Below are 26,105 nucleotides of genomic sequence, written 5' to 3' on the forward strand. Positions count from 1 at the left end.
AGGCACAAGTATTTATAAAATAGGTCTTTCATTAATCCTGTTTTAATACTCACTACCCCTACTATTTCAGAGTGACCCGGAAGAGGTCCATGATATGTAGTAATTTTTAATATTACACAACTGTATTTTTTAATCACCTTTGCTGTCAGGCCAGCATATGCGTGTCACTTGCCTAGTGAGTGGGCCTAGCCAACTGCATCAACATTTACATCTCAAAGCAGTTTTACTATTTTAACATGTATGCATTTTATGGTAGAAATTGTATGCTAACAGGGCACTCCCAACTGTCTCTTAGGAAATGTCTAGGATCTACTCTATCTCTAAAACAACAGAAACTGTTAAAATAGAGTAGAAGTATAATAATTGCATTCACAACTAAAAATCACAGCACTGTGGGGCGCCTGGGTGGCACAGCGGTTAAGCGTCTGCCTTCGGCTCAGGGCGTGATCCCAGCGTTATGGGATCGAGCCCCACATCAGGCTCCTCTGCTATGAGCCTGCTTCTTCCTCTCCCACTCCCCCTGCTTGTGTTCCCTCTCTCGCTGGCTGTCTCTATCTCTGTTGAATAAATAAATAAAATCTTTAAAAAAATAAAAAATAAAAAATAAACAGGTAGGGCAGAGGCCATATTAAAAACAACAACCATAAAACAATCAATAACTTATGGCATGATCCAGAAATTCAAGATAAGCTTGTTGGTAAAGACTTATTAACTAAGTAATTACATCAGAAGACATGACTGACAGCACATCTAGATTTACTGCTTGTACAAGTTGTGTGAGACAGACAGCCTTAATTAATCAGAGTACCAACTTCTCCATGTTAGAGATATGGTTTAATCAGTCTTATGTGAAGGCATGCTCTTTATCACAGCAGCTAAGAACTAAAGAAAGGAAAAATATTTCAAGTTTGTTGTGAGTCGTAGCTAACAACGTGGCTGCAAATCACTGAAGCCAAAAGAGAATGTATACATAGAGGCACCAACACAAAACAAATTAACTTCATTTGTGTGGCAAAGAATAGTAGAAAGAGCACCAAGTGAAGTAGGATGAAAACCACAACGAGAAACTAAGGCACGGAATGCTTCAAAAAGGAGTAGTCAGGATTTGAAAAGCTCCTGAAAGACCATGTAAGAGGAGGACTGAAAAATGTCCACCAGACTTATTAACACAATGTCATGGGTAACATTAGTGAGAGCCCTTTGTGTTCTCCCTCTGGCCCATTGTGGGGTATGAAGGCAGACCAGAGTGGGTTCAGAAGAGAATGTTTCAAGCCACAGGGAGTAACTATAAATCAAAAGTAAAAAAAGAACAGAAAAAAAAAAGTGCAGAAAAACTCACTCACGAAATATTAATAATATACTGAATGTTTGAAAAAAAACTGAAAATAACATTATTAACAGCAATAACAAAGCATCTGGGAAACAATACAAGAGGTTTGCTGTTCTTTACAATTTTCAACTGTTTTGGTATAAAATCCATCTTACTACTATTGGGATCTTTTCAATTCAAGGCTAAATTACGTTTCTGCATGTTACTTGCCTACAACTTCAGAACTAAAGGGAATCCTATACACTGAAGTTCTCATTTCAAAGACGAAGAGCCTCAGTCAACAACAGGTTAGCAACTGTTTGGGGTACAAATGGCAATTAGTAGTAGGGCTAGGAAATTAAACATCTTCCCCTCTGAAGCAGAAATGCCAATCATTTCCTCTACCTAAACCCCTTTCTTAGGGGTCATGTCTACCCAAAGCCCCAAAAAGGACTGCTCTACAGTGACTTTATGACCCCCTCCCACAACCATACCAATTAGAATGCCGTAGACTTCTGATTCTTGTTGGGCCAAATTCTCTAAATTGTGGCAGAGAACTAAATCAGATCTCAAAAAGTGAGCACCTACATGGTCATGTAAACTCAAAGGCTGATGTGGGCATTTTTTTAGCTGTCAACAAGAGATTAGAGAGAAGCAGAAGCGAGAAACATGTAATCTCATCAGATGTACAAAAAGAATACAAGGGAATCTCATCATTAGTATTTTTTTTCCTTTCATTTTGCAAAGTAAATAGTATTAAAATGAGAGGGCAAGACAGAGAGAAAATATTAACTATTCATTTTACAAAATGAGAGGGAAAGGAAAAAACAGTATTTAAACACTGAGCATTATTTCTCAATGAGCACAAGGAGCATATGAGTAGGAACAAATGAATCTGCATCTCAGCTCCCAAGTGCCCCTGTAGTATCTATGACTGCACTGAATGGAAGTCCACAGTCTAAAAATACAATATATATTTTTTATTTGCCATGGTCCCAAATACAAGTCAACTATTTTACGTAGTGATCAACCAGAAACAAACAAACCCCCAATATTTTCGTATACTTTATGAGAAATTAAAATCTTTGCAAAAACAATTTTGACTCTGTGAACTGTATCTAGTTTATTATTGTAAGAACCCAACCTCCACTTCAGAGGCAGTAAATGCCTGACAACTTCCAGCTCTCACTGGCCATACTGAAGTTCCTGTAATTAGACTCCAAGAAGTTCCCCAGGAACTTTCAAATGCCCCTCCCTCTTTCTTTGAGCTAATTTGAGTAGGCTTCTGTTCCTTATGCTCACATGTTCCCTCCTAATAATCTGTTGAAGGCTTTTCATGACCAAAAGTACAAAGAGTGAAAAGCAGTAAAGCACCGTGATTAGGAATTTTAGAATCAGACTAAATCTCTATTGGAACCATGGTTCCATCACCTTTAGTTCTGATTTTGGAGCTGTCATTTAACCTCTTTGAATCCATTTTCTATATTTGTAAAATGGGGGTAATGCTACCTACACCTCATAATGCTTTTCTGAAGATTAAATGAGAAAATAAATATTAAGTACATAATACTGTGCTTGGTATGTACCGTTTAATCACTAACAGTAATTATTAGGTGGAATTCCTACTGAACTCAATCCTTTTCATAGCTTTCTCCTATGGCTCCATCAATTGCTCTTATTTCCATGATATTTTTGTAAAATTTTATAAACTTTATGCAAGAACAAATTTATTAACAAAGTAGGATTTTTATGAATCATAGGCTTCTTCTTCTACCTTTTCTAGGCTGACAAAGTTAATTTAGTATTCCCAGATCAGGTTTGGGGCCAAACAATACTTCCAATAGTACCATATTAATCTGAGAGGTGTTCTGTATGCCTCCCACCCACTAAAGTACTGTTCCTTCTAAAATGTATTTTATTTTATCTTTTTTTAAAGATTTTATTTATTTATGTGACAGAGAGACAGCCAGAGAGAGAGGGAACACAGCAGGGAAGTGGGAGAGGAAGAAGCAGGCTCCCAGCGGAGGAGCCCGATGTGGGACTCGATCCCGGAAAGCCGGGATCACGCCCTCAGCCGAAGGCAGACGCTTAACGACTGCGCTACCCAGGCGCCCCTCTAAAATGTATTTTAAAGAATTAGATCTTACTAATTAAGCATCATTTAAGCAGAAGACCTATAAAGGTTAATAACTCATGGTCATGAAAATCACTCATAACAAATAAAAAACGCTGACATTATCTCTAACAATTAAATGTTATTTCCAGAATTTTTATGATTCAGAGATGAGTTTTACATACACCACTAAATAAAAGCTTGTTCTCCAGTACTAATCTCCAATACCATCTCCAAGAATTACACAGAGTATTTTAGAGAGATTTCTACTTGTTTAGAATTGGGGGCCTTAAATACTTTAGTAAATTTATATCTATATTTATATTTTTATTGGAACTTCAAAAAACTACATCTTAAAATGATCCTCAAATTTCATTTTACACCAAATTCTCAAAGCCTTTTCTTATCTTGCTTTTTGTTAAAACAATTAAAAAGGAAAACTGATACTTTAAAACTTTCCTATCTGCCTTTTGGTAAAGTTACATTATGAAAACGGAAAGGTCCACCTGAGTGACCGCTGGTAGACAGGTATTTTACATTTGTGTAGCAAGTGACAGCTTTCACAACAGTGTTAAAGACATTTCACTTAATTCTCGCAATCGTATGAGTCAACACGGCAACTTTTATCCCCATTTTGTAGAAATAAAATTCAAGGTCAGTGAAGTAACCACATATGAAAATTAGGACCTAAATTTTCTGACTTCTTGTGTAAAATCTTTTCCATTTCGTCACACTGCCTCTCACCTGGGTAGTACATGATAGTGGCTAAGTGGGATCTGAATGAGGGTTAATGCCAAATGGAAAGAAAAGAGCATTAAAATGAGGTCGAGTGAATAAGACAGGAAAAGTTTCAATTATATTTTGTACTTACAAAGGGGTTTTATATACAAGTACTTAAGTTTTTGAGAATTTAATCAAAGAGAATGCTTGAGAGGTTATGAGGAAACAGAGACACAGACACTTTATTTGCAAATATCTGTGGGTGTATATGCAGCACTTTTTTCTTGTCTTAAACGTCTGTTTGAGTCACAGTGGTAAATTATAACTTCTTTGAGAGAGGAAGAATTCTGCTTGCAGTATGTCCTCGGGTTTCACAATTGTTTCACAATCCTTACCATATTTTATAAATAAACAGAGTTATAAAAAAAGGATTCCCTTTAGATAGAAATAACAATTTCTAAGAGCAACTCAGACTTTTCAAAAACAAAGAGAAAGTTAAGCTACTTGGCTAAACATACATCTTTACTCACATATTGATCTGTAAGACCCCTTATTTTGGCAAGAGGAAACAAGAGCTTTAAAAGAGTTATGATACCCTTTCAAATAAAAAGAAATGTGAACAACAGGAAGGGTGGGTGTGGGAATGAAAGGCTCTGCAAGGTGGGCTCAGGCATGGTTTGAATGAATAACATTTTCCCAAGACTAGTTTATTAAGAGAGTAAACAGAGCATCCTGGTCAGAAGAGATGAAATCACAGACTTCTAGGATTCTCCTCAAAGTCAGAATTAATAAAACATACCTTTTCTCTTAAAAAATTTTCCCCATCTTAAAAAAAAATTAATTATTTGCCGCCGTGATGCAAACAAAAGAACTAAAGCAGTAAATATCCCCCTAATATAACCTCCCCAAACTCAGACACACACCCCAGCACGCATTATTCTTGAAATCATGTGGCAAGGCATTTCTTTCCACCCACATATTAACTAAAGGGCTATAATATTTGGTCCCAGAATTTAAAGTAATGTATGATAAGCGCTGTCTATAGAAACTAGTATAGTTTGTTTTCCACTTGCTTTCTGTACGCTGACAGTCTTTTACACCACCTAAAGCCTTAACATTTACCTGAACCTCCGAATTGGAATCGACAGGCTGTAGTGAAAACCAGGTTTCTTTGCCACTGTGGTTACACAAGTCTTCTTTTTTGATGGCTACTTTCCCTAAGAAATAAAACAATATAAGGGAAACATAGTTTGTATCATCATTAGCACTATAATGTGTAATACTTTACGGAAAATATTTTAAAATAATTTGTTCCTATTGATACTAAAAAATCAATTTTTATAAAGTATTTTTCTTTTTTTTTTCTCATTAAACTTTTGTTTTAATGGGTCTCAAAATTCTGAGACAAATTTTTGGTCAAGGTGTTTTCTATATTCTAAAGAAGAAAAAGTGCCTCATTTCCCCCTGCCCCTTGGCAGACCATTTTCTGGGTCATTTTGAATTAGGGGATTAGACAAAAACTCAGTTGTATTTACATGCAACTGCATTTTTTAGTACTTACTCAGATTCACGTTTTTACCCAGAGTACATTCCATGTAAAAAGCAATCAGTGATAGTGCAAACTAATCTTCCCAGTCAGTTAACACTATGAATAAACCATATGTTCTATCTAGGCAGACATCTCTTCATTTAATAAGAGTTCGTAAGTTCCAGTTAAAAGAAAAACAGTTTCATACACATCACTAACAACAGTGAAAACTGACTTGAAAATTATGGGAGATTAAAAGAATAATTTTAAAATCTGCTTTTATCGAAACATTATAAATACCACTTATGCTGCTTCAATGCATACACACACACACACACACACACACACACACACACACACACACACATCAGGGTAGTTCCCTAAAGAGTTTCTACCTCTCAGAGAAAGATACAGTACAATGAACAAAGTTGTATGAGAGGAAGAAACAAAACATGTTCTTATTATAATGAAGTATTTGCCATGTTGGTACAAAGCATTTCCTTCCTCAATTCAAGTTTTAAGAAGCAGACACAGTTTTGCATATGACCGACAATTTATTCCAAGACTACACAAAGGCTTCAACAAAGTTACATATTAATGTCAAAGTTTGCTTTATCAAATAAGAATTTTTACTTGAAGTGCCCTAATTATACTTCATGCCCTTTCTCTTCTGATCTATCTTGGTCTTTTAGTTCCACATTTGAAAACTTTTAGGAAACAGTGAAAAATTTTCTGTGAAGATATACCAATTTTTTGTGTATCAAGTGGAAAGGAAAGACAGGACAAGAAAACAAACCCAGAAAAACCTTTAAAATTTTATTTGGAATTACATAGTGGTGACAGTTGCACAAATCTGTGAATATATACAATGTGTGTACTGTATTGTTAAAACAGTGAGTTTTACAGTATATGGATTATTCCTCAATAAAAAACTATTGTTAAAAAAATTTAACCATACTGAAATTTTGATAAGCTTATCTTCCTTTTCATGACCTAGAACTCAAACTACAAATGTTATCTATATAGGTATATTTCAAGGAAAATATTAAGGCAACTGTATTAATATACAACCCAAAAGAGAAATACTGAAAATTCATCAGCTATAGCCAGTAACACATAAAGCTTAAAACATGTAAAATTTTAAAATTAATAAACTGGCCCTCACAATAAGCACAAATCCTTTCAACTTTCTTAAAAATATACTGGATGAAATCTAATGTAAAGGCCAAAATCTTCTTGTGGAATATATGGAATTTATAATTCATTCAAATTTTGTTAAGAAATGGTACCAGGAAAATAATATATTTCAGCATTTGGTTAAATTTAAGATACAAAATGATGGGAAAAAAGAAATTCTTCCAGTACCAAATATATAGACAAAAAGCCAAGTACAGGATTTAGGTATTAACTGTAACACCCAAATATTCTTTATATTGTTGAAGTAGTTTAGGTTAAGAGTCAAATCATACAAATTTCTTGATATGTTTTACCTGTAGATTTTATCAAATCCCTGGCAAATCAATACAATACCAGGAATGGCTCAGGATACAGAATTATGACAAAGTACTAAATACTGCATGTCACAAAGGATCGTGATTATCGTAATTCTTTCAAGTGGTTCCATTTACCATTGATTCCACTCCAGATATAAACATTAAGGCAATGTATAACAGTTTGCACACATGTACATACAGAAATAGATCTATATATCCTATAGCTAAAGTTCTTACATTTCAAAAACAACTCATTTCCCCCTTAAAGAATCTTGGTATCTACACATGGTTTGTGTTTTCTCCCCAGAAAAATGCACAGATACTATCTGGCATATAATTTTAAAAGAGTTTACTCACCATCCAGAAACTCACTGGAAGATTCCTGGTTAAGACGCCTATTCTACAATTCCCAGGCTTTTTAGATTTATACATAATTCATGAATATGTATGCAAATATACGTGTGTGTATGTATGTTGATACTTACAAGTATCACAAAGCAAGCCCCCAACTTAAAAATAGGGTTTTTTAAAAAGTTTATTTGGAAGTTTTCTGGATTGATTCATTTACTCATTCAACAAATAGTCACAATGGCACTGTGCTTTAAATGTTGATGTGATTTCCAGGCTCCCCTAACCAAACTACATTTCACCAGTAATACTTCTAAAAACTAGAGTAGGAATCTACCTATTCCATTTGTGACCCACAACTCAGATCACTGGATATATATCTTCTCTGTCATAGGTGCCTTTCCCAAAAGAGAACCCTCTCTTAGTTCATAGGTACAAATTCCCAGAAGCCAAGTAACTTCTTCCTATTTCATATCTCATGCATCCATCGTACTCACTATCATGAAAGAGTTGAATGGTTCTTGTCTTCTCAGAGGGAAACCCTTCTCTGATTAGCTACATAAATTCTGTGCCTCTAATGGTCCCAAATATTGTCTTAGTTTAGTTTACTATGTTGAACAGTTAACTCATTACTTTAGTGGCCATGAAATCAACCTCCTCAAAAAAACCAAAAAACCCCCAAAACAACAGCAACAAAACCTCCCAAGAACAAACTACCCAACAATTTAAAGGTACCATTTCATTTCCCCACTGTCCTGACAAACTCACAGACAGAGCTTAGACCAAACATACATACATACACGTACACACACCAGATGCTGTATTAGTTCCTTAAAATAAGACAAGGAGAGGAACCACCATAAGAAATGAAGGAACTGTGGGCACAGAAACCATTTCTGTCGGTCTGTAAGTAAAAAAAAAAGTATTCTCAGCTTTCCAGCACCACTTCAAAGCAGCATTTTCTTGCCATCTGGAAAAACTGTGTTATATTTGGGCCCTGTTTTTAGACACAATATATTCTTGGAAATTTCATCCTGATACAGATCACCAATTGGCAAATCTTGACAGTCCTATTCCTATGTGGATACTAGTAGAAATGGCTGAAAGAGAAGATAAAAGCAGTGACAACTGTGACTGCCTATACAGGATGAAAAAGGACCAGAAGACTGAACAAATTCTGTTAACAACAGCAGTTCAGTCAACAACAAAACTCTGAGCCTTAGTACATAGAGTTTGGGTAGATACCTTTTGTTCTCTGTGGTAGCAGTCCAGTATATCAATGGTCTCCAATAAATCATACTTCCTTGGTCTATGCTATTGTGTGGTCCCCTCTACCACAGACTCTGGGTTTGACCATGAGTCACTTGCTTTTGCCAAATGGAACATCAGCAAATGTGATGCAAGTAGAATTTTAATAAAACCTGTGCAGTAGGGCTTAGCCACTTAAAACCCCAATACCATGTGGAAAGGAAGACCCAGATAAGAGCCAGCACCAGCCATCAGAGGAATGAAGCCATTCAATCCAGTCAATCTCCCAGATAACTACACATCAGTGACTCCAGGTGAGACCAGCAGAACCACCACGCAGCTGAGCTCAGCCCAAACTGACAACCCTCAGGATCATGGCCAAATATATGGTTGATGTATTAAGCCACCAAGTACTGGAATGGTTTGTTAAGTAGCAATAGGTAACTGATAAGACCCTACGCAAACGGATATGGAAGTGTAGTCTTAGGCAACTGTTAAACAGTAGGTTTGACTTCAGAGCTAAATGTCAGCAGAAATTACAAATCGAAGAGTTGGGAAAGACCTTAGCAATCTTAAACCCAGCCTTATTTTATAGATAAACCAGGTCTAAGAAGGTAAAGTGATGTGTTTAAGGTCACACAGCTGGTAAATGACAGAGTCATGAATGGAATTCAGGTCTCTAATATCCCAGTGAAATTCTCTTATACTTTATGAACCGAGGGAAAAGAAAAAAAGTAGCCAAAGTCTACTAAGATAACCACAGTTTAGTTGTTTGAGAGAGCATGTCTCTCTCAAACTAAAAAAACTAGAAAATACCATAAGAAGATAAAATATATGTTTTAACTTTCATATGATGATTCTCACTGGAAATGGAAATACGTTTTCACATAAAGTTTTTCTCTTCTCTTGTTCTTTCCTTTTAGGAGAAGACACTATACTTTAGGACAATATATAGTAAAAGCCTTTTAAAACCTTAATTTTGCAACTTCTATCTTTTTATTGCATAGTTCCTAGGTCTCAAGTTTTTCACTGATCCATAATCGAGTTTTTGCACTAACTACCTAGCATATGAAGATGCCTAATACAAAATATTATGCCTCATACTGATAACAGTTATTACTTCTAGGAAGGGGAGGGAGTCAGTAGTCAAAATTAATTAGGATTATCTGTAATACCGCAATTTAAACTTTTCTTATGAAAAGAAAAAAAAATCATATATTACTTATATAATTAAAAATAAAAAACAAGCTCTTAAAACTATATTTGACCAGTACACTTTCTCAGAGCTTCATAAGTTTGAAAGATTGTTCTCTCAACTCTAGTTCAAATTTCATTTCCAGAAAATGCTATGGCACTGTTTTATCTACAACTTGGCAACTAAGAGTTACAAAATAATTGCCTGAACCTGATTTTCGATAGCTCAAATTTTTTTAAAAAAGCAACAACCCAACTCTATGAGTTAATGACAAAAAATGTTTACAAAAACAAAAATTCATAAATGAAAACCATCTTCAACTTTAAATTAAAGGGTATATATACAAATTGAGTTTGAGTTTCCTATGTGTAAAAGGAAAAAAAAAAACTGCTACTAAATGTAGAAATTTTCTCTTAATAAAAATAAACTTGTTTGCAAACAAAAGTTTTTCACACCAAATTATGGTTTTCTGATACCACTCCACAAAAACCTGATTTTTACTTAGGGGCCCCTGGGTGGCTGTCAGTTAAGCATCTGCCTTCAGCTCAAGTCAGCAGAGAATCTGCTTCTCCCTCTGCCTCTGCCCCCCCCCAAACCTCCCTGCTTGTGCTCTCTCTCTCAAAAAAATAAATACAATCTTAAAAAAAAAAAAGAATTGAGTCTTAAAATTTTTCTGCTTAAAGTACAACCGACTTATACTTTAAAAACAAAAAGAAAAGCATAGGGGAACTTTTGGAAATCATAACAGTAAACCTCAATGGAAGGCCTTTTCAACAAACACTGTATGATGATTATAACAATATGTGTAAACAATGAAAATACAAAATATTTTCTTAAGAAGACATGATAATCAGAAAGACACACTCTCAAGGGTCGCTCATAATCACCAAGAGCTTTTATCCAATCCTTATCCTGCTCTACCTCGCTCTAGTTGTTGACATTAAAAGATCTCCTGGCCTTCTGAGATATGAATCTCTCCTCTCTTCCTACCTTCCTGATAAAACTTTATCAATCTTCACTGAAGCCTCATTTTCCTGGCATTTTCCTTATCTGCTCCCAGGGCAATTTCATTCATTCCAGCAGAGGCTTCAAGTACCACTTAATGCTAATGACTCTCAAATTCACCTCTCTGGCTCTTCTCTCTAAGCCTCAGATCTGTATTTCCGAAAGTCAACCAACATACCCACTAAGATGTTCCCCAGGTAATACAAGTTTAACTTGTTTGAAATCAAAGTCAACCTCTCCTCTTCCCATCCCCCACTCAAAACTTTTTGGTCCTGCTGTGTTCTTTATCTCAGTTAATGACAGCCATTGAAACAAGACTATTTTTAACTCTTTCCTTTCTCACACCCCTTTATCCACTTACAGTCCCTAAATCCTACCTGCAGCTCCTCCAGAGAAGTAGTTCCCTCATTTGCATTCCCGCTATTTCCCTTTGTAGCTCATTTGATAGTAGCCTCCCTGGCTCTAATCTCTCTAAACCATAGATTACATATGTAAAGTGTGTGTATATATACTTTAAAAGAATATATACAGTTATATGTAATTACGTATATATACATTTTACATATGTAATCTATAGACACTGAGTTTGGACTTTGGAAGTTACCACTGTATGCCATAGAAAGTTGTTAAACCACAAAAGTATTCATGTATATATAGTTACATATAATTTTTAAAAGGTTTCTCATTCTTAAAAGGCTCAGCTCTACTGTCTTAGGATAAAGTCCAAAATCCATAGCACAGCCTTTAGGGTCCATCACAAATTGGCCCCAATTTATTATTCCCTGCTTCGCTCTACCACCCTCTTCCTAAGTAATTTATATATTCCAGCAGATACACCACAAATATGATTTATTTTTTCTCCTCTAATTCTGCTAATCCCTACTACCTGGAAATTTCTTCCTTTTGCTAAGTAGTCTGTTAATCCTCCATCAAACAAGATTACCTGTTCTCTGTGCTCCCAAGTACTCTGTTCAGACCTCTAGCACAGATCCAATTGTAACAAATTAGAATTAGAGTATAAGTGTGCCTTTTTGATAGCCTGGGAATAACATGAGTCTTATTCATCTTAGTATTCCCGTCCTTTATATGCCACACAGAAGTGTTTGTAAATGGCTGTTTAATTCAATTGAGGATGGGGCCTCAGAGGTGATTCATAATTGAGGGTTTTCTAGAAAGAGAAGAGTCTGCATATAAATAAAGAAGTCAGAAGAAAGACAACCAGGAAAATACAAAGTCATTAAATTGTATTTTCCTTGGCTGTCAACAAGTTGAATAAGCAATCAAAAGAGTGAAGTATGACAGAGAGGCAGGCAAGGATTCAACACTGCCAAAAATGCCTTTTGTGACAAGGAAAAAATATTAATGTATACAGCTGACAAAAGTTAACACATTTAACATATAAGTATGCATAAGAATAACGAAATCCATCCAAATGAAAAACGGGTATAACAATGAAAAACTAGTTCACAGAAGAAAAATGTAAAAGAACAATAAACATATGAAAAATTCCTCAAATTCACTGATAATCAGAAAAATACAAGTTATAAAAATATTATTTTTCACCTATCAGATTGGGAAACAATTTTTTCAATGCTAATATCCAAGAATAACCAGGGTATGGTGAAATGATTATGTTCATGCTATGCTTGGGGGAATTTAAATTAGTAAAGTATTTCTGGGGGCCAAGGCGAAAAATAGAGAAGAAATTTAAAAAATATTCATACCCTTTAACTCAGTATTTTCACTCCTAGAAATTTATTCTAAGAAAAAGAGACATGCAAAAGTGTATGCAAGAAGGATGTTCATAGCAACACCAAAAATCTGAAAACACAATTGTTCACCAACAAAGAAGTAGCTAAAATAATACATTTCTTTACAAAGGATATTATTTAGCAAATATTTTTGAAAAATACTTCATGACAGGGGAAAAGGATCATTAGATGAAAAAAGGGAAAAAACTGAATAGTGCAATGTAATAATACAAATGCATAGAATAAAGAATGGGAAGAAATACACAAATTATTAACTGTAGTTATTCCTGTGAGGTCATGACCAGTCAGTAAGAACGTAATAGTTTTATAAAAAAAATACATACTGTTTTTAAAGGTTATTTGATTTCCTCTAAAATGATTCTGACAAACTTCAAAAAAGGTTTGTCAGAAAAATGTAGAAACAAGATTACAAAGATTTAAAAAGAAAGCAGTAAGCAGAAGAAAGATACAAACCATTTGTTAAGGAGGTCAGGAGCAAAAGTGGAAACAAATTAGGTGGTAGTTAAGAGGACAAAGTCAAATAAAGCTTAATCATTTAAGCTGTGGAAGACCAGAGGATATTTCAAGTCAGAAAAGAGAGACAGATGATGAAATTCAAAAGTGAGATACTAAAAAGTGAGAGGATAATATATGTAAATTATAGACCTCTACCTGTTATTAAAATATAGACACTGGAGCAAAGACCATGAATGTGACACATATGTGTCCATTTAGCTTTGTTCTACTACATGCCCACAGATCACACCCCAGGTTTAGACAATTACTTAAGAAACAGAGTTAATGGTTACCAACACAGCCAGAGAGAAAAACACATGTCTAGATTAAAGCAAATTATTACTTCTATTAGAAAAATTTGAAAAACAAATGTTCTTTGGGGGATCAAATACTGTGATCTCTGTATAAAAACATTCTTTGAACCATTCAGCAAATACTTACCAAACATTTACTAAATGTAAGGCACTCTGTGAGTGATAATCTCTACCTTCATAAATATCATATTCAACTAGAGAGTCTAGATATTAAACAACAAACTGATTAACAAGTGTAATGAATACTATGGAAAATGCCCCATCAGGCACTTTGGAAACATATGACACCATGATTGGGGGGAGATCAGTCAAGACACTTCCAAAGTGTTAACAAAGCTGAGCATACAAATTAAAAATAAGATTCACAAATGAACTTGAAGACTAGAGAAAAGGATTAGAAATGTTGATCATGTATTATTCTGTTGTTTTCAAAACTTTATACTTAGTCAAAGAATGAATATAAACACCAATGCTGTGATTAAAGATAATTACGAATAGTACATACCTATACGAAGATCTCTTTGTAAAACATTCTTATCATAAACATAGAAAGACAAATACTGGAAAGTTCTTGGAATCTCAAAGTAAAATTCTTCACTGAAAAATGGGCTAGAGAGAAAAGAGGAAAGCTCATTAAATTTAAATCTGATTATCCTCATATAGTATTTTCAATAAAATAAATTACAGACTAAAACACCATAAGGAAAAGTTTCAAAAGCTCCAAAATCATTCTCCATGCTAAGTTTCAACTAAATCCTGTACAAACTAAGCTGAGCTCTGAGAGGACCTCAATTGCCAGGTTAAGATCTGAACAGCTTTTCAGGAGTCCTAAGGACAGAAGACCCAGTTATTGCCTGGGGTCATGCTCACCTAAAGTGGACACAAATGAGAGTTCAGGACAGTGTCATTCACATCATCATCATCATCTCAGAAATATGTACAGGTATATCAATCACAATAATACATAACACAAATGGGTAATGTTATGTAAAACATTATTTAAAAATATTTTTAAGAAATTAAAACAGGTTTTTTTTTTAGAACGGGTTTTTTAAAAGACTAACTTTATTAAGGTATAAATTACATGTAATAAAATCTAATTTAAAGACTGGGGCACCTGGGTGGCTCAGTCAGTTGAGCATGTGACTCTTGGTTTTTGCTCAGGTCATGATCTCTGAGTCATGAGATCAGCTCTGCATCGGGCTCACGAGCTGGGTGTGGAACCTGCTCAAGATTCTCTCTCTCCCTCTCCCCCTTTGCCTCTCCCCTTGCTCGAGCATGCGTGTACTCTCTCTCTAAAATAAATAAATCCTTAAAAAAATGAAGTACAGAGGTTAATGATTTGATAAATTTATAAACCTGTGTTGCTTCCATCCCAATCAAAATATAGTAACATTTCTATCTCCCCATAAAGTTCCCTTATACTCCTCTGTAGCTACCCCAACCATGCCTGCCACAGGCAACCAGCGATCTGATTTCTACTATATTGATCTGTCAAAGAATTTCACATAAATGGAATTAAGTAGTATGTACTCTTGTGCCTAGCTTCTTCACTCAGCTTAACAACTATGAGATTTTTCCATTTTGTTGTGTATATAAGTAGTTCATTTGTTTTAATTGCTGCATAATATTCCATTCATGAATATTCCACAATCTATTCTCCTAGTTGTCATGTGAGTTGTTTCCAGTTTGGGCTATGAAAAATAAAGCTGCTATAAACATTTTTATACAAAGCTTTTTCTGGACATATGTTTTCAATTCTTTTGGATAGTTAACTAAAAGAGTAGAATTGCTAAGTTAAAAGATAGATGAATTTTTAATTTATAAGAAACTGTCAAACTGTTTTCCAACATTTGTGCACCAAACAAATGTGTACCATTTACACTTTTATCAGCAATGCAGGAGAGCTCCAGTTATTCCATATCATTGTCAACTTTTGCTACTGAAAGTCTTTAAAACTAGCTATTCTACTGAATGTGATATGATAAATTTTTACACCTATGTAATCTCTACCCCAATCAAGATCCAGAACATGTCTCTCTCCCCAGACCGTTCCCTTGTGCAATCACCTTCTCCATATTGTCACAGGAACCAGTGATCTGATTTCGATCATGATACATTATGTTCAAGAATCTTTAGTAACAGAAATGATTTTAAACTGCATTTCCTTGATGACTGATGAAGATGAATATTTTTTCATGTGCTTGCTGGCCATTTGTACATATATTCTTTTGGGAAATACCTGTTTGGTTTTTTTCAATTTTTTTAAATGGCCTATCTTTCTTTTTTTAAAAAAAAAAGATTTTATTTATTTATTTGACAGAGAAAGACAGCCAGCGAGAAAGGGAACACAAGCAGGGGGAGTGGGAGAGGAAGAAGCAGGCTCCCAGCGGAAGAGCCTGACGAGGGGCTCGATCCCAGAACGCTGGGATCCCGCCCTGAGCCGAAGGCAGACGCTTATCGACTGCGCCACCCAGGCGCCCCTGGGCTATCTTTCTTCTTATTGGTTTTGTTTTTGTTTTTAAATAAATTCTAGATGCAAGTCCTTTGTCAGAATATTTTCTCCCAGCTGTGGCTTGCCATTTCATTTTCTTGACAGTGTCTGTTGAAGAGTAAAAGGCTCTAATTTTGATGAAATCCAGTTTATCAATTTTCCTCTTTTATGACTAGTGATTTCTGCATCCTAAGTAAGAAATCTTTGCCTATCCCCAAGCTGCTAAGATTTTTTCCTATGAAACAACTCATTTTTAGATGTTTAAGAATGTTATTTTGATATTTAGATTCTATGAAGACAGGAATCTCTAAAATGCTAGTAAATATCTTTTGTCAAGAGCACCTCTTTCCTGAGAATGTTTAAAGAACTAAACGATACTTCGAAAATGTCACCAAAAAATGCAATCTCTTCAGGATGTCATGACTTAAAAAGAAGCTGAAATGCAAAGAAAAATACTCTTAGAAAACTTATTTCTAATCTTGTCCAGAAAACAGCTGACTCAGCTTTTTAGTTGTTTATAATGCCTGGTCAACTTTTGTCAATGTATTTTTTCTTCAAATGTAATCAAAATAAACTTTTAAAAGTTGGTCTATCAATGGGGCACCAGGGTGGCTCAGTGGGTTAAGCGTCCCACGACTCTTAGTTTTGGCTCAGGTTATGATCTAAGGTCAGGGGATGGAGCCTAGCATGGGGCTCCAGGCTCCACGATCAGCCCCTGCTCTTTCCCCACATGCACTCTCTCTAATAAATAAATAAATAAATAAATAAATAAATAAATAAATAAATAAATAAAATCTTAAAAAAAAAAAGTTGGATCTATCAAAATAACTAGAATCCTCTAATTAATCTCAACATAAAAACTGACACAAAAACAACTATTAGGCAAAGACATGACATGTTTAAGTATTTCCTTCTTTGCATCATTTTATAAACAATTATAAAATGGAGAATTTCCTTTATGTATCACATGTACACAAATATTACCTGTATTTATTTATTTTTTTTAAGACTTATTTCTTTGAGGGTGAGGGAAGAGGGAGAGGGAGATATGGTCTTAAGCAGACTCCATGCTAAGCACAACACCAGCCACTGGGCTTGATGTCACAACCCTGAGACCACAACCTAAGCCAAAACCAAGAGCCTGACACCTAACCGACTGCAACTCAGGCGTCCCTCAAATATTATTTTTATTTATTTATTAAAACATTTTATTTATTTATTAAAGAGAGAGGAGAGAGCACACAAGCAGAGGGAGAGGGAGAAGCAGGCCTCCTACTGGTAAGGAGCCTGATGCGGGCTCGATCCCAGAACCTTGGGATCATGACGTCCTGGGATCATGACCTAAGCCAAAGGCAGACGCTTAACCAACTGAGTCACCCAGGCACCTCTCAAATATTATTTTTAAAACACATTCTAAAACCAACTAAGAACACCAGAGAATTATTCACTAAGTCATCTGTATCACTATATCACCACAATGTCAACAAACCTAATCCCCACATCTGGGCGCCCACATCTTTATTTAATTAATTAACTAACCAATCCATCTGAAGAAAACTTTTCAATAGGCTGGTAAGGAGCAATGACGAGACTTACATAATTTTAAAAACAACATTCTATTGCTATCGCTGATATATGATCATGCATATGACTCCTAAGGAAATTTCTGGCACGGGGAAGAAAAGCACTGGGCACAATCAGTATTGCTGTTTCTCAGTTTGTTTATATACCACTTGCTTTTTAAAAGGATCTGAGGTAAAAATTTAGGAGCTACAGATTCCATATGTTACTCTTCCTTACCCGTTACGAAAACTCTATATCCAAACTACCTATAAAAACTGTAATATCCAGAACCCATAAAGATCTAAATGGTATTTACTGATTCTTGACTTGATAGCTTATCACAATAAGGGAAGAAAACACTGACATGAAAGCAAGGTTAGCAAGGGTTTATATTACAGACTCTTTCACCTTATTCCGCAAGGAAAAGTGCTAGGGCGCGCCAAGAATCCAAGACCACCTAGTCTAACTGTTGAAATAACCTAAAGTAACCACTGCTAGTCTTAAAATATCTTCCAAGTTGCTATGTATCTAGAAAAATAATTTAAGATGGATAAAAATAATTGGTTTCATCATGTTTTCCCAAGTCTAGAAAGGCAAGGGTTTAAAAAAGAAAAAGGAAGCTAATTTTAGTTACTAATTTACAAAGCTACACATTAGAAACTACCACAAGTATTCAATGTATGGACAATTACTAGCATTGTATATCACTGATTTTTGTGCAATATGGAATCAGTGTACATTAAGTAACAAATTGAGATTAAGACAGTTTCAGGTTCCAATCTCCGTTTTGCTCCTAACTTCCTATATTATATGCACAAATTATTCGCTCTTTTGGTGACTCAGTTTCACCATGTATAACATATAAATAAGAACAGAATTCTAAAAAACAGGGACACGTGATTTATGACTAAAGATGTGAAGTGTATTACTTCAAATTATGGGGGGCTACTAAAGTATTTTCAGCCTTATACAATGCCTTTCCTATGAAGAACACCACAGACATTCAAGATTACAAACACTGACAATAAAGACACAAAGGGAAAAGCTCCAGAGGCAAAAAAAAAAAAAAAAAAAAAAAAAAAAAAGGAGGGGGGAAGTGTAATGAAAAAAGATTATGAAAAAAAGAGCTTCGAAAAATAAATTCTCAAAATGCAATTTACAGGAGTCAAGACACTCAGTACTTCACCCACCATACATTCATTCCAACAACTCCCTACACCCTTGTTTTGACTCTTATCTCTGACTAAGACCGCATCCTGCCAGCACAGCTCAGGGCCAGAATTATGTCCACAAACACTATTGCAGGGCAGAGGTGGCACACTCCAATGCTATGAATTACAATTTACTAGGATACTCTGAAAGTGTTATTACACTTTGAAAAGATGAGAAATTTACCCAAGAATTCATTCCCTTATAATGCCTTACTTAGTTCATTGACTTGTATAATTTTAAGAAGTAATTCATTCTCAAGAGAAATAAAACAATGACATACTCTGAGAAAAGTTCAAATGAATAGGCAAAATTTAGCCTAGAGAATAAACTGAGGTATAGGATAGTTGTTTTCAAAAACTTGAGGGGCGCCTGGGTGGCACAGCGGTTAAGCATCTGCCTTCGGCTCAGGGCGTGATCCCGGTGTTGTGGGATCGAGCCCCACATCAGGCTCTTCCGCTGTGAGCCTGCTTCTTCCTCTCCCACTCCCCCTGCTTGTGTTCCCTCTCTCGCTGGCTGTCTCTGTCTCTGTCAAATAAATAAATAAAATCTTTAAAAAAAAAAAAAAAAAAACTTGAAAGACGTCATGTCAAATATGGATTGAGGTGTTCTCCAGAAATCCAAGGGATAGAATTAGCACAATTAAAAGGAAAATATATTTTGAGGCAATGAAAAGCCACATGAAAGCAAGCACTGCATCTATCTTGCTGTCGCGGATGAATGAATAAATAGCACCCGGCAAGCTCTTGGCATATAGTAGGTTCTCCTTTTGATAGACATCAATTGACTAAATGTAAGAACTTTCTAAGAGTCGAATAGTTCTAAGACCAAACAGGCTGCTTAGGGGCAATAAACTCTTTGGTCACTGGAATGAACATTATTAAGCAAATGTCAGATGACCATTGTCAACAATTGTCAGAAGGAACCAAGTGTAAGACAGGTGATTAGTCCAGCTCAGTGAACATTAAGGATCCTTCAAACACTGAGATTCTGTAATTCTAAAAACAAATCCAGAATGTAAAAGAAAAGTTTCAGATAAAGAAAGTCTTTTTGATTATTACAGTCTGGAAAATGTATAAAATTTATCAATCAATACATATCATATGAAAGACAGTTCACCAATTTTTTACAAACCTTAAAGACTTTTCAACAACTTGGGTACGATAAACTTCTTCCTGGTCCAAATTTATGGTGCAGAAACAATCTCTCATTTTGTTGGGTCCAAGATATGGCAATAAATTTTTCGCTTCACCTGTTGGTACAAAAATTGAAATTGGTGTTAAATACCATCAGCTGCTTCATGCTAAACCTTATACAGGATGAATTCAATCCAAAAGAACATGCAAGATATAGCACACACACACACACAAACCCAAAAAACAAAAAACCCTAGTGATTACAGAAAGAAGGTGATCAACTTGGTCCAGTGAGACTGAAGAGAAGAGCTGTGTGTAGAGGGGAGTGTGAGGTCATATTACATCAGTTTCCCTGCTTCTTTTTTTTTTTTTAATTCACTTTTTTTTTAAAGATTTTATTTATTTATTCGACAGAGATAGAGACAGCCAGCGACAGAGGGAACACAAGCAGGGGGAGTGGGAGAGGAAGAAGCAGGCTCATAGCGGAGGAGCCTGATGTGGGGCTCGATCCCATAACGCCGGGATCACGCCCTGAGCCGAAGGCAGACGCTTAACCACTGTGCCACCCAGGCGCCCCCAGTTTCCCTGCTTCTAGAAAGGGCAATCCCCCCACTTGTGCTCTCCAGCCCAATCACCAGCTACCTCAAGGACTTGACTCCACAATTAATCCCTTTCCTGCATCATCATTAACTTTCCTCACTAGTGGATCATTCCCATCAGCACATAAACAAGCTTTTAGTATTTCCCAATTTTATTTATTTCCCAAAAAACACAGAAAGAAAAAAACTCTCCCTTGACTCCACCTCCTCTATTGTGGTATCATTCCATTTCTAGACTCCCTTTCATAGCAAATCTTCTCACAAGCAATCATTTCTAGTCACATTGTCTCTAATTTCTCACCTTTCATCAGTTCTTCAACCCTTTCCCCAGTCAGCTTCTAACTATATGATGACAATGGCAACTGTTCTAGTGAGGGATGACAGTGCTTTCCATACTGCCAAATCCAATAGCCATTTCTCTGTCCTCATCATACTTGATCTGGTGGCACTATTTAGTAGAAGTGAATACTAACATGCCTCCTTTAAAATGCCCTTTTCTTGGCTCCCACAATACACTATTTCTGGCTTTCCTCCTATATCCCTGGCCCTCTGCCTATTTCTTTCCCTCCTCACCTCTAAATGTTGCAATGCTTCAGGGCTCAGTTCTGGACCATCTTCTCTTCTTTCCCTGTGCAAACTCCTTCAGTATGGTGTTGATGCGTCTTAGGTCTGCATTTTCAGACCTGATTCTCCTCCTCAACGCTAGACGTGAATATCCAACTGCCTCCTTGGATATCCAGTAGGCATCTCAAATTTAACAAGTCCTAGACAAACCATCTGATTTCCTCCCCTAAAACATGCAGTCTACCACCATTTTCCTCTTTTTCTCATCCTCCCAAAACCTCCCCCACATCCAGTCCAGCACTAAATCCAACAAACCTCCAAAATATATCCCAAACCCAACTACTTCTTGCCCTCACTGGTATCCTCCTAAAACCCACTCTCCACCAAACAGTGTGATCATATTCTTCAGGGCAGTCACTCCCCTGCTCCAAAACCATTCCATTTCACTGAGAACACAATCCCATTTCTAAATTCCCATTTTCATGGTCTACATTGCCCCACTGTCCTCTCTTCTCTGGCCTCTTCCCACTCTTCTCAGTGTTCACCCTTTTTCCATTCATCAACTATGCCGAGTTCATTCAAGCTTAGGGCCTCTGCCTAGAATGCTCTAATCCTACAACTTCACACGGCTGGCTCTACTTATCATTCAGGTCTCAGCTTAAATGTCACTTCCTCAGAGAAAGCTTCTCTGACTATTCTGTCTGAAGTAGATAATCCTGCTACCATAGTCTATTTCTCTGTTTTCTTGAGAGCATTTATAACCATCTGAAACGAGTAATTTTTACATATTTATCTCCTGCATCTCTCATTCTTGAGGCCCGAGAACTGGTTAATCACCAAAACCTAAATCATGACTGTCATACAGTGGACACTTGAGAAATATTTCTTAAATGAATATTAAAGAAGCTAGTAAGTCTAGGGGCGCCTGAGTGGCACAGCGTTTGAGCGTCTGCCTTCGGCTCAGGGCGTGATCCCGGCAATCCGGGATCGAGCCCCACATCGGGCTCCTCCGCTATGAGCCTGCTTCTTCCTCTCCCACTCCCCCTGCTTGTGTTCCCTCTCTCGCTGGCTGTCTCTATCTCTGTCGAATAAATAAATAAAATCTTTAAAAAAAAAAAAAAAGAAGCTAGTAAGTCTAGTTTTGAAGTTCCTCCATGGGCCAAAAGCACACAGAAATGTGTATTCAATTAGGAAAGGAAGGCAGTTGGCATAAGGGAAATAGCACTGCCCTAAGAATCATGAAACTAACATTCCTGTTTTACCAATAGTACTAAATGGCTAAATGGCTTCAGAGAAATTACCAAAACATAGCTTTCCTGAGGACAATTTGGGCTAGATAAAGTCGAGTCTCTGTCGGCTTATCAACTTTAAAACTAAAGGCCAATTAAACCAATGTATTTTAACAAAGCCTATCAGAAACTTAAGCAGCACCTATGAAAAACTCAATAAACCATTTTTTTATTTCAATGAGAAAGTCAGTGGTAGAGCATGAGACTCATTAAGTTTGCCATTGAGAGATTTAAAAAAATCAAGTTATCACTTAAACAGAATAAACATACTATGTTCAACTCAAGTCAGAATCAGGAATCTTTCAAATGATTCAAAAATTGACTAATATGGGTTGGCTGTTACAAATAAACCAGTTTCCAAACAGGAAAAACTAATATATATTTGAATTTGTGTCCCTCCATTTTCCTCTTCCTAAAGACTAGATGTCCTTCTCTTATTCAAATCTCATCCATCTTCTGAGCTCTCCCTACCCAATTCCCTCACTCTCATTCCACAACACTGTCTACCAATTCTGTTTTCATTACTCTCAACCTTCTTCTCCTTTACGTCTTTTCTTCTTCTTTGATGTTTCCTCTCTTTATATAATCCACAGTGTTTTGTTTTGTTTTTTTAACCCCAAATCCAACTAGGTCACCATAAAGGGCCTAGAATGTAAACAAATTAGGAATTAAATCATAATAAACATGCTCTATGTCTAATGAGGGAATCTGGGACACTAAATCACTGCCCTTGAACAGGTTCCCATTTCCATCACATAAGTGCAATGTAAGAAAACCACATTGTATAAATGTATACCTATTCTACCACCCACCATTTTGTGGGGGGAGTAACAGGGATTATTTTGTGTGCAGAATCCAATGAACTTGCCGTTATCATATATTTACTTAGAGTAAATAAAAATGTTAAGATCTATGTAATATACGTAGCACACTCAACATTATTTCCTATAAAAGCAGTTACCATAATCTGTACTCACTGAATATCTGTCACTAAAGCTATGTTTAAATAAACTACACTGAAGGTGAATTCATCCAATCAATGTCCAGTTCACTAATCATACAAATATGCTGATTAAGTCAGCTACCAACACGTTAAACTACAGTAATTAACTGGCACTTTATAAAAAAACATAAATCAAAATAATTAACTGCCATTCTATACAAAAATAATTGAAAGTGAAATAATGAATGGTTAGAGAACTAATAAAAAATGTTGCACCCATTATATCTCTAAGCAGAAAGAGATTATCTTAATAGTACACACTTCACATCAAGCTACACAGACAAAAGTGAGGAACTTTGAAAGGCTGTACTTGTCTCCTGTGTGGTATTTGCATAGGGGCCTCACCTATGTTCTAATTATAGGAAGGAAGGAAGGAAGGAAGGAAGGAAGGAAGGAAGGAAGGAAGGGAGGGAGGAAGGAAAGAAGGAAGGAAAGAAATATAACTACTGCTCCTTGACAACTTATTCTATAACCTCTGCTCCAATCCTTTCAAAACTTCCTACTCACAGCCTGAAACTGCAATTTGGCCTCTGATTCTATTTCTTTACTAGAACCTTCAAGAACACTAGTAATACCTTTTTTTAGTATTTTATTTATTTGGAAGAGAGAGCACACGCACATGCAAGCAGGGGGAGGGGCAAAGGGAGAGAGAATCTCAAGCAGACTCTTTGCTGAGCACGGAGCCTGAGGTGGGGCTGGATCCTACCACCCCAAGGTCATGACCTGAGCCAAAACCAAGAGTTGGAGGCTTAACTGAGCCACCCAGGCATCCCTAGAACGCTAACAACATTAAGTACCACCAAATCAAATGACTGCTGTCAGATCCCACCGTATTCGATCATGCTTCAGTATTTGATAACACCAAACCTTCCTCAGATAGATAACCCATTTCTTTTTAACCCATTTCCGTTAGATAACCCATTCTGACGGTTTTGTTATTCCCTCGTTCAGACTTTTCATCTACCTATTAACACTTAAAGAAACTTTTGGCATCCAGAGACCACTATATTTATCATATAGGTGGAGCACAAATTTTAGATATTTTTAACATCATTATAAATAATAAAAATATACTGAAAAACAAATACTTAAAAGTTTCTCAACATTATTTGATAGCATTATTTGTAATCTTTCTCAATTTATCTATATGGACCGTTTGGTAATGGCTAGCCTTAAGGAGAATCAGGATCTATATCTGTGGTAGATATGGTAAATCAGTGGTCATCATCCATTTCAACATCCTTTGGTATATGACTTTCTGTACTGCAGAGACTAGAAAGCTAAAAACTACATTCCCCAGTCTTTCTTGCTAGGGTTGTGGATATGATTTAAATTCCACCAATCAGATGCATTCACTAGAAATGTGGAGAGAAGAGAAGGGAGGCTGTATTGAGGCTGCTGCTACTATTAAGCACTGTCACAGAGATATACAAGTTTTGTGCAGCAGTGTTTTCTGAAGTCCTTCTATCCAGTCACAGATTTTTTTTTTAAAGATTTTATTTATTTATTTAACAGAGATAGAGACAGCCAGCGAGAGAGGGAACACAAGCAGGGGGAGTGGGAGAGGAAGAAGCAGGCTCCCAGTGGAGGAGCCTGATGTGGGCCTCGATCCTGCAACGCCGGGATCACGCCCTGAGCCGAAGGCAGACGCTTAACTGCTGTGCCACCCAGGCGCCCCTTGTCACAGATTTCATGGATGTCAAGAAGGGCACAAGGCACCCATTCTATCATACAGGTTATAACAGGTGTGGCCTGGCTCTAGAGCCAGGAATGGCGACAACAGCTTACTGATGAAGATGGCTGCTTGCTAATGGTGGCAGGTTCCTGATCACAGCAGAGGTGGCAAGGTTCTCAAACAGTTAAAAGTAAGTTACAGCTTCCCAATTCTGCAGGTACCTTTCTGATTCTAAAAGAGGTAGTAACTCCCTTGGTAGCTCAGCTGCAATGTGGCATTAGAATTTCATCCATGAGAGTTCAAACTATATTTCTTCAGTCAGAATTTCTAACAATTTTATAAACCACTTAAAAAAAATTTTTTTTTAAGATTTTTATTTTTATTTTTTTGAAGAGATAGAGACAGCCAGCGAGAGAGGGAACACAAGCAGGGGGAGTGGGAGAGGAAGAAGCAGGCTCACAGTAGAGGAGCCTGATGTGGGGCTTGATCCCATAACGCCGGGATCACGCCCTGAGCCGAAGGCAGACGCTTAACGACTGCGCCACCCAGGCGCCCCCCCCCAAAAAAAATTTTTTTTAAAGTAGGCTCCACGCTCAGTGTGGAACCCAACACAGGGCTTGAACTCACAAACCTGAGATCAAGAGTCGGACACTTAACCAACTGAGCCATGTAGACACCCCTAAAATCTTTACTAAGTCTCCTTCTGCTTAAACTAGCTAGAGTTGATTCTGTAACCTAATCCTGACTGGTTTGTTTTTTAGCCTTTATTTCTAACAAATTAATAAAATCGCATCTCACATTACTGACCATCAGAGTTTGGTAAATCTTTCAGCTACATGTGGCTATCTGGATCAAACATGGACTCAGAAATTATAAAGCAATACCTCACCGAAAACTACCTTTATTGTTCCATTAGATAATGAGTTGAATAGCACAGCACGCTCAAAAAGCGAATGCTTTGACTTGGGAAATGGAGACAAATGGATCTTAATTCTTTGTATTGTTATATCTGCCTCTGACAACATTTCATCAT

At 36.4% G+C, this 26,105-nt stretch overlaps 1 protein-coding gene across 2 annotated transcripts in view; it reads right to left on the reverse strand.

The window, feature by feature from the left end:
• Positions 1-26,105, reverse strand: part of RASA2 (RAS p21 protein activator 2) — a 117,973-nt gene that overhangs the window by 73,829 nt on the left and 18,039 nt on the right. For both annotated transcript variants that reach the window (XM_026497158.4, XM_026497157.4), the window contains exons 2-4: positions 19,941-20,058; positions 14,046-14,149; positions 5,265-5,359 (exon numbers count right to left, since the gene is read on the reverse strand). In XM_026497158.4, the coding sequence (XP_026352943.1) occupies positions 5,265-5,359; positions 14,046-14,149; positions 19,941-20,058 (317 nt within the window). The remainder of the gene's footprint in view (positions 1-5,264; positions 5,360-14,045; positions 14,150-19,940; positions 20,059-26,105) is intronic.

Source organism: Ursus arctos, unplaced genomic scaffold (genome assembly GCF_023065955.2).
Source record: "Ursus arctos isolate Adak ecotype North America unplaced genomic scaffold, UrsArc2.0 scaffold_20, whole genome shotgun sequence".
In the NCBI taxonomy this organism is placed as follows: domain Eukaryota; kingdom Metazoa; phylum Chordata; class Mammalia; order Carnivora; family Ursidae; genus Ursus; species Ursus arctos.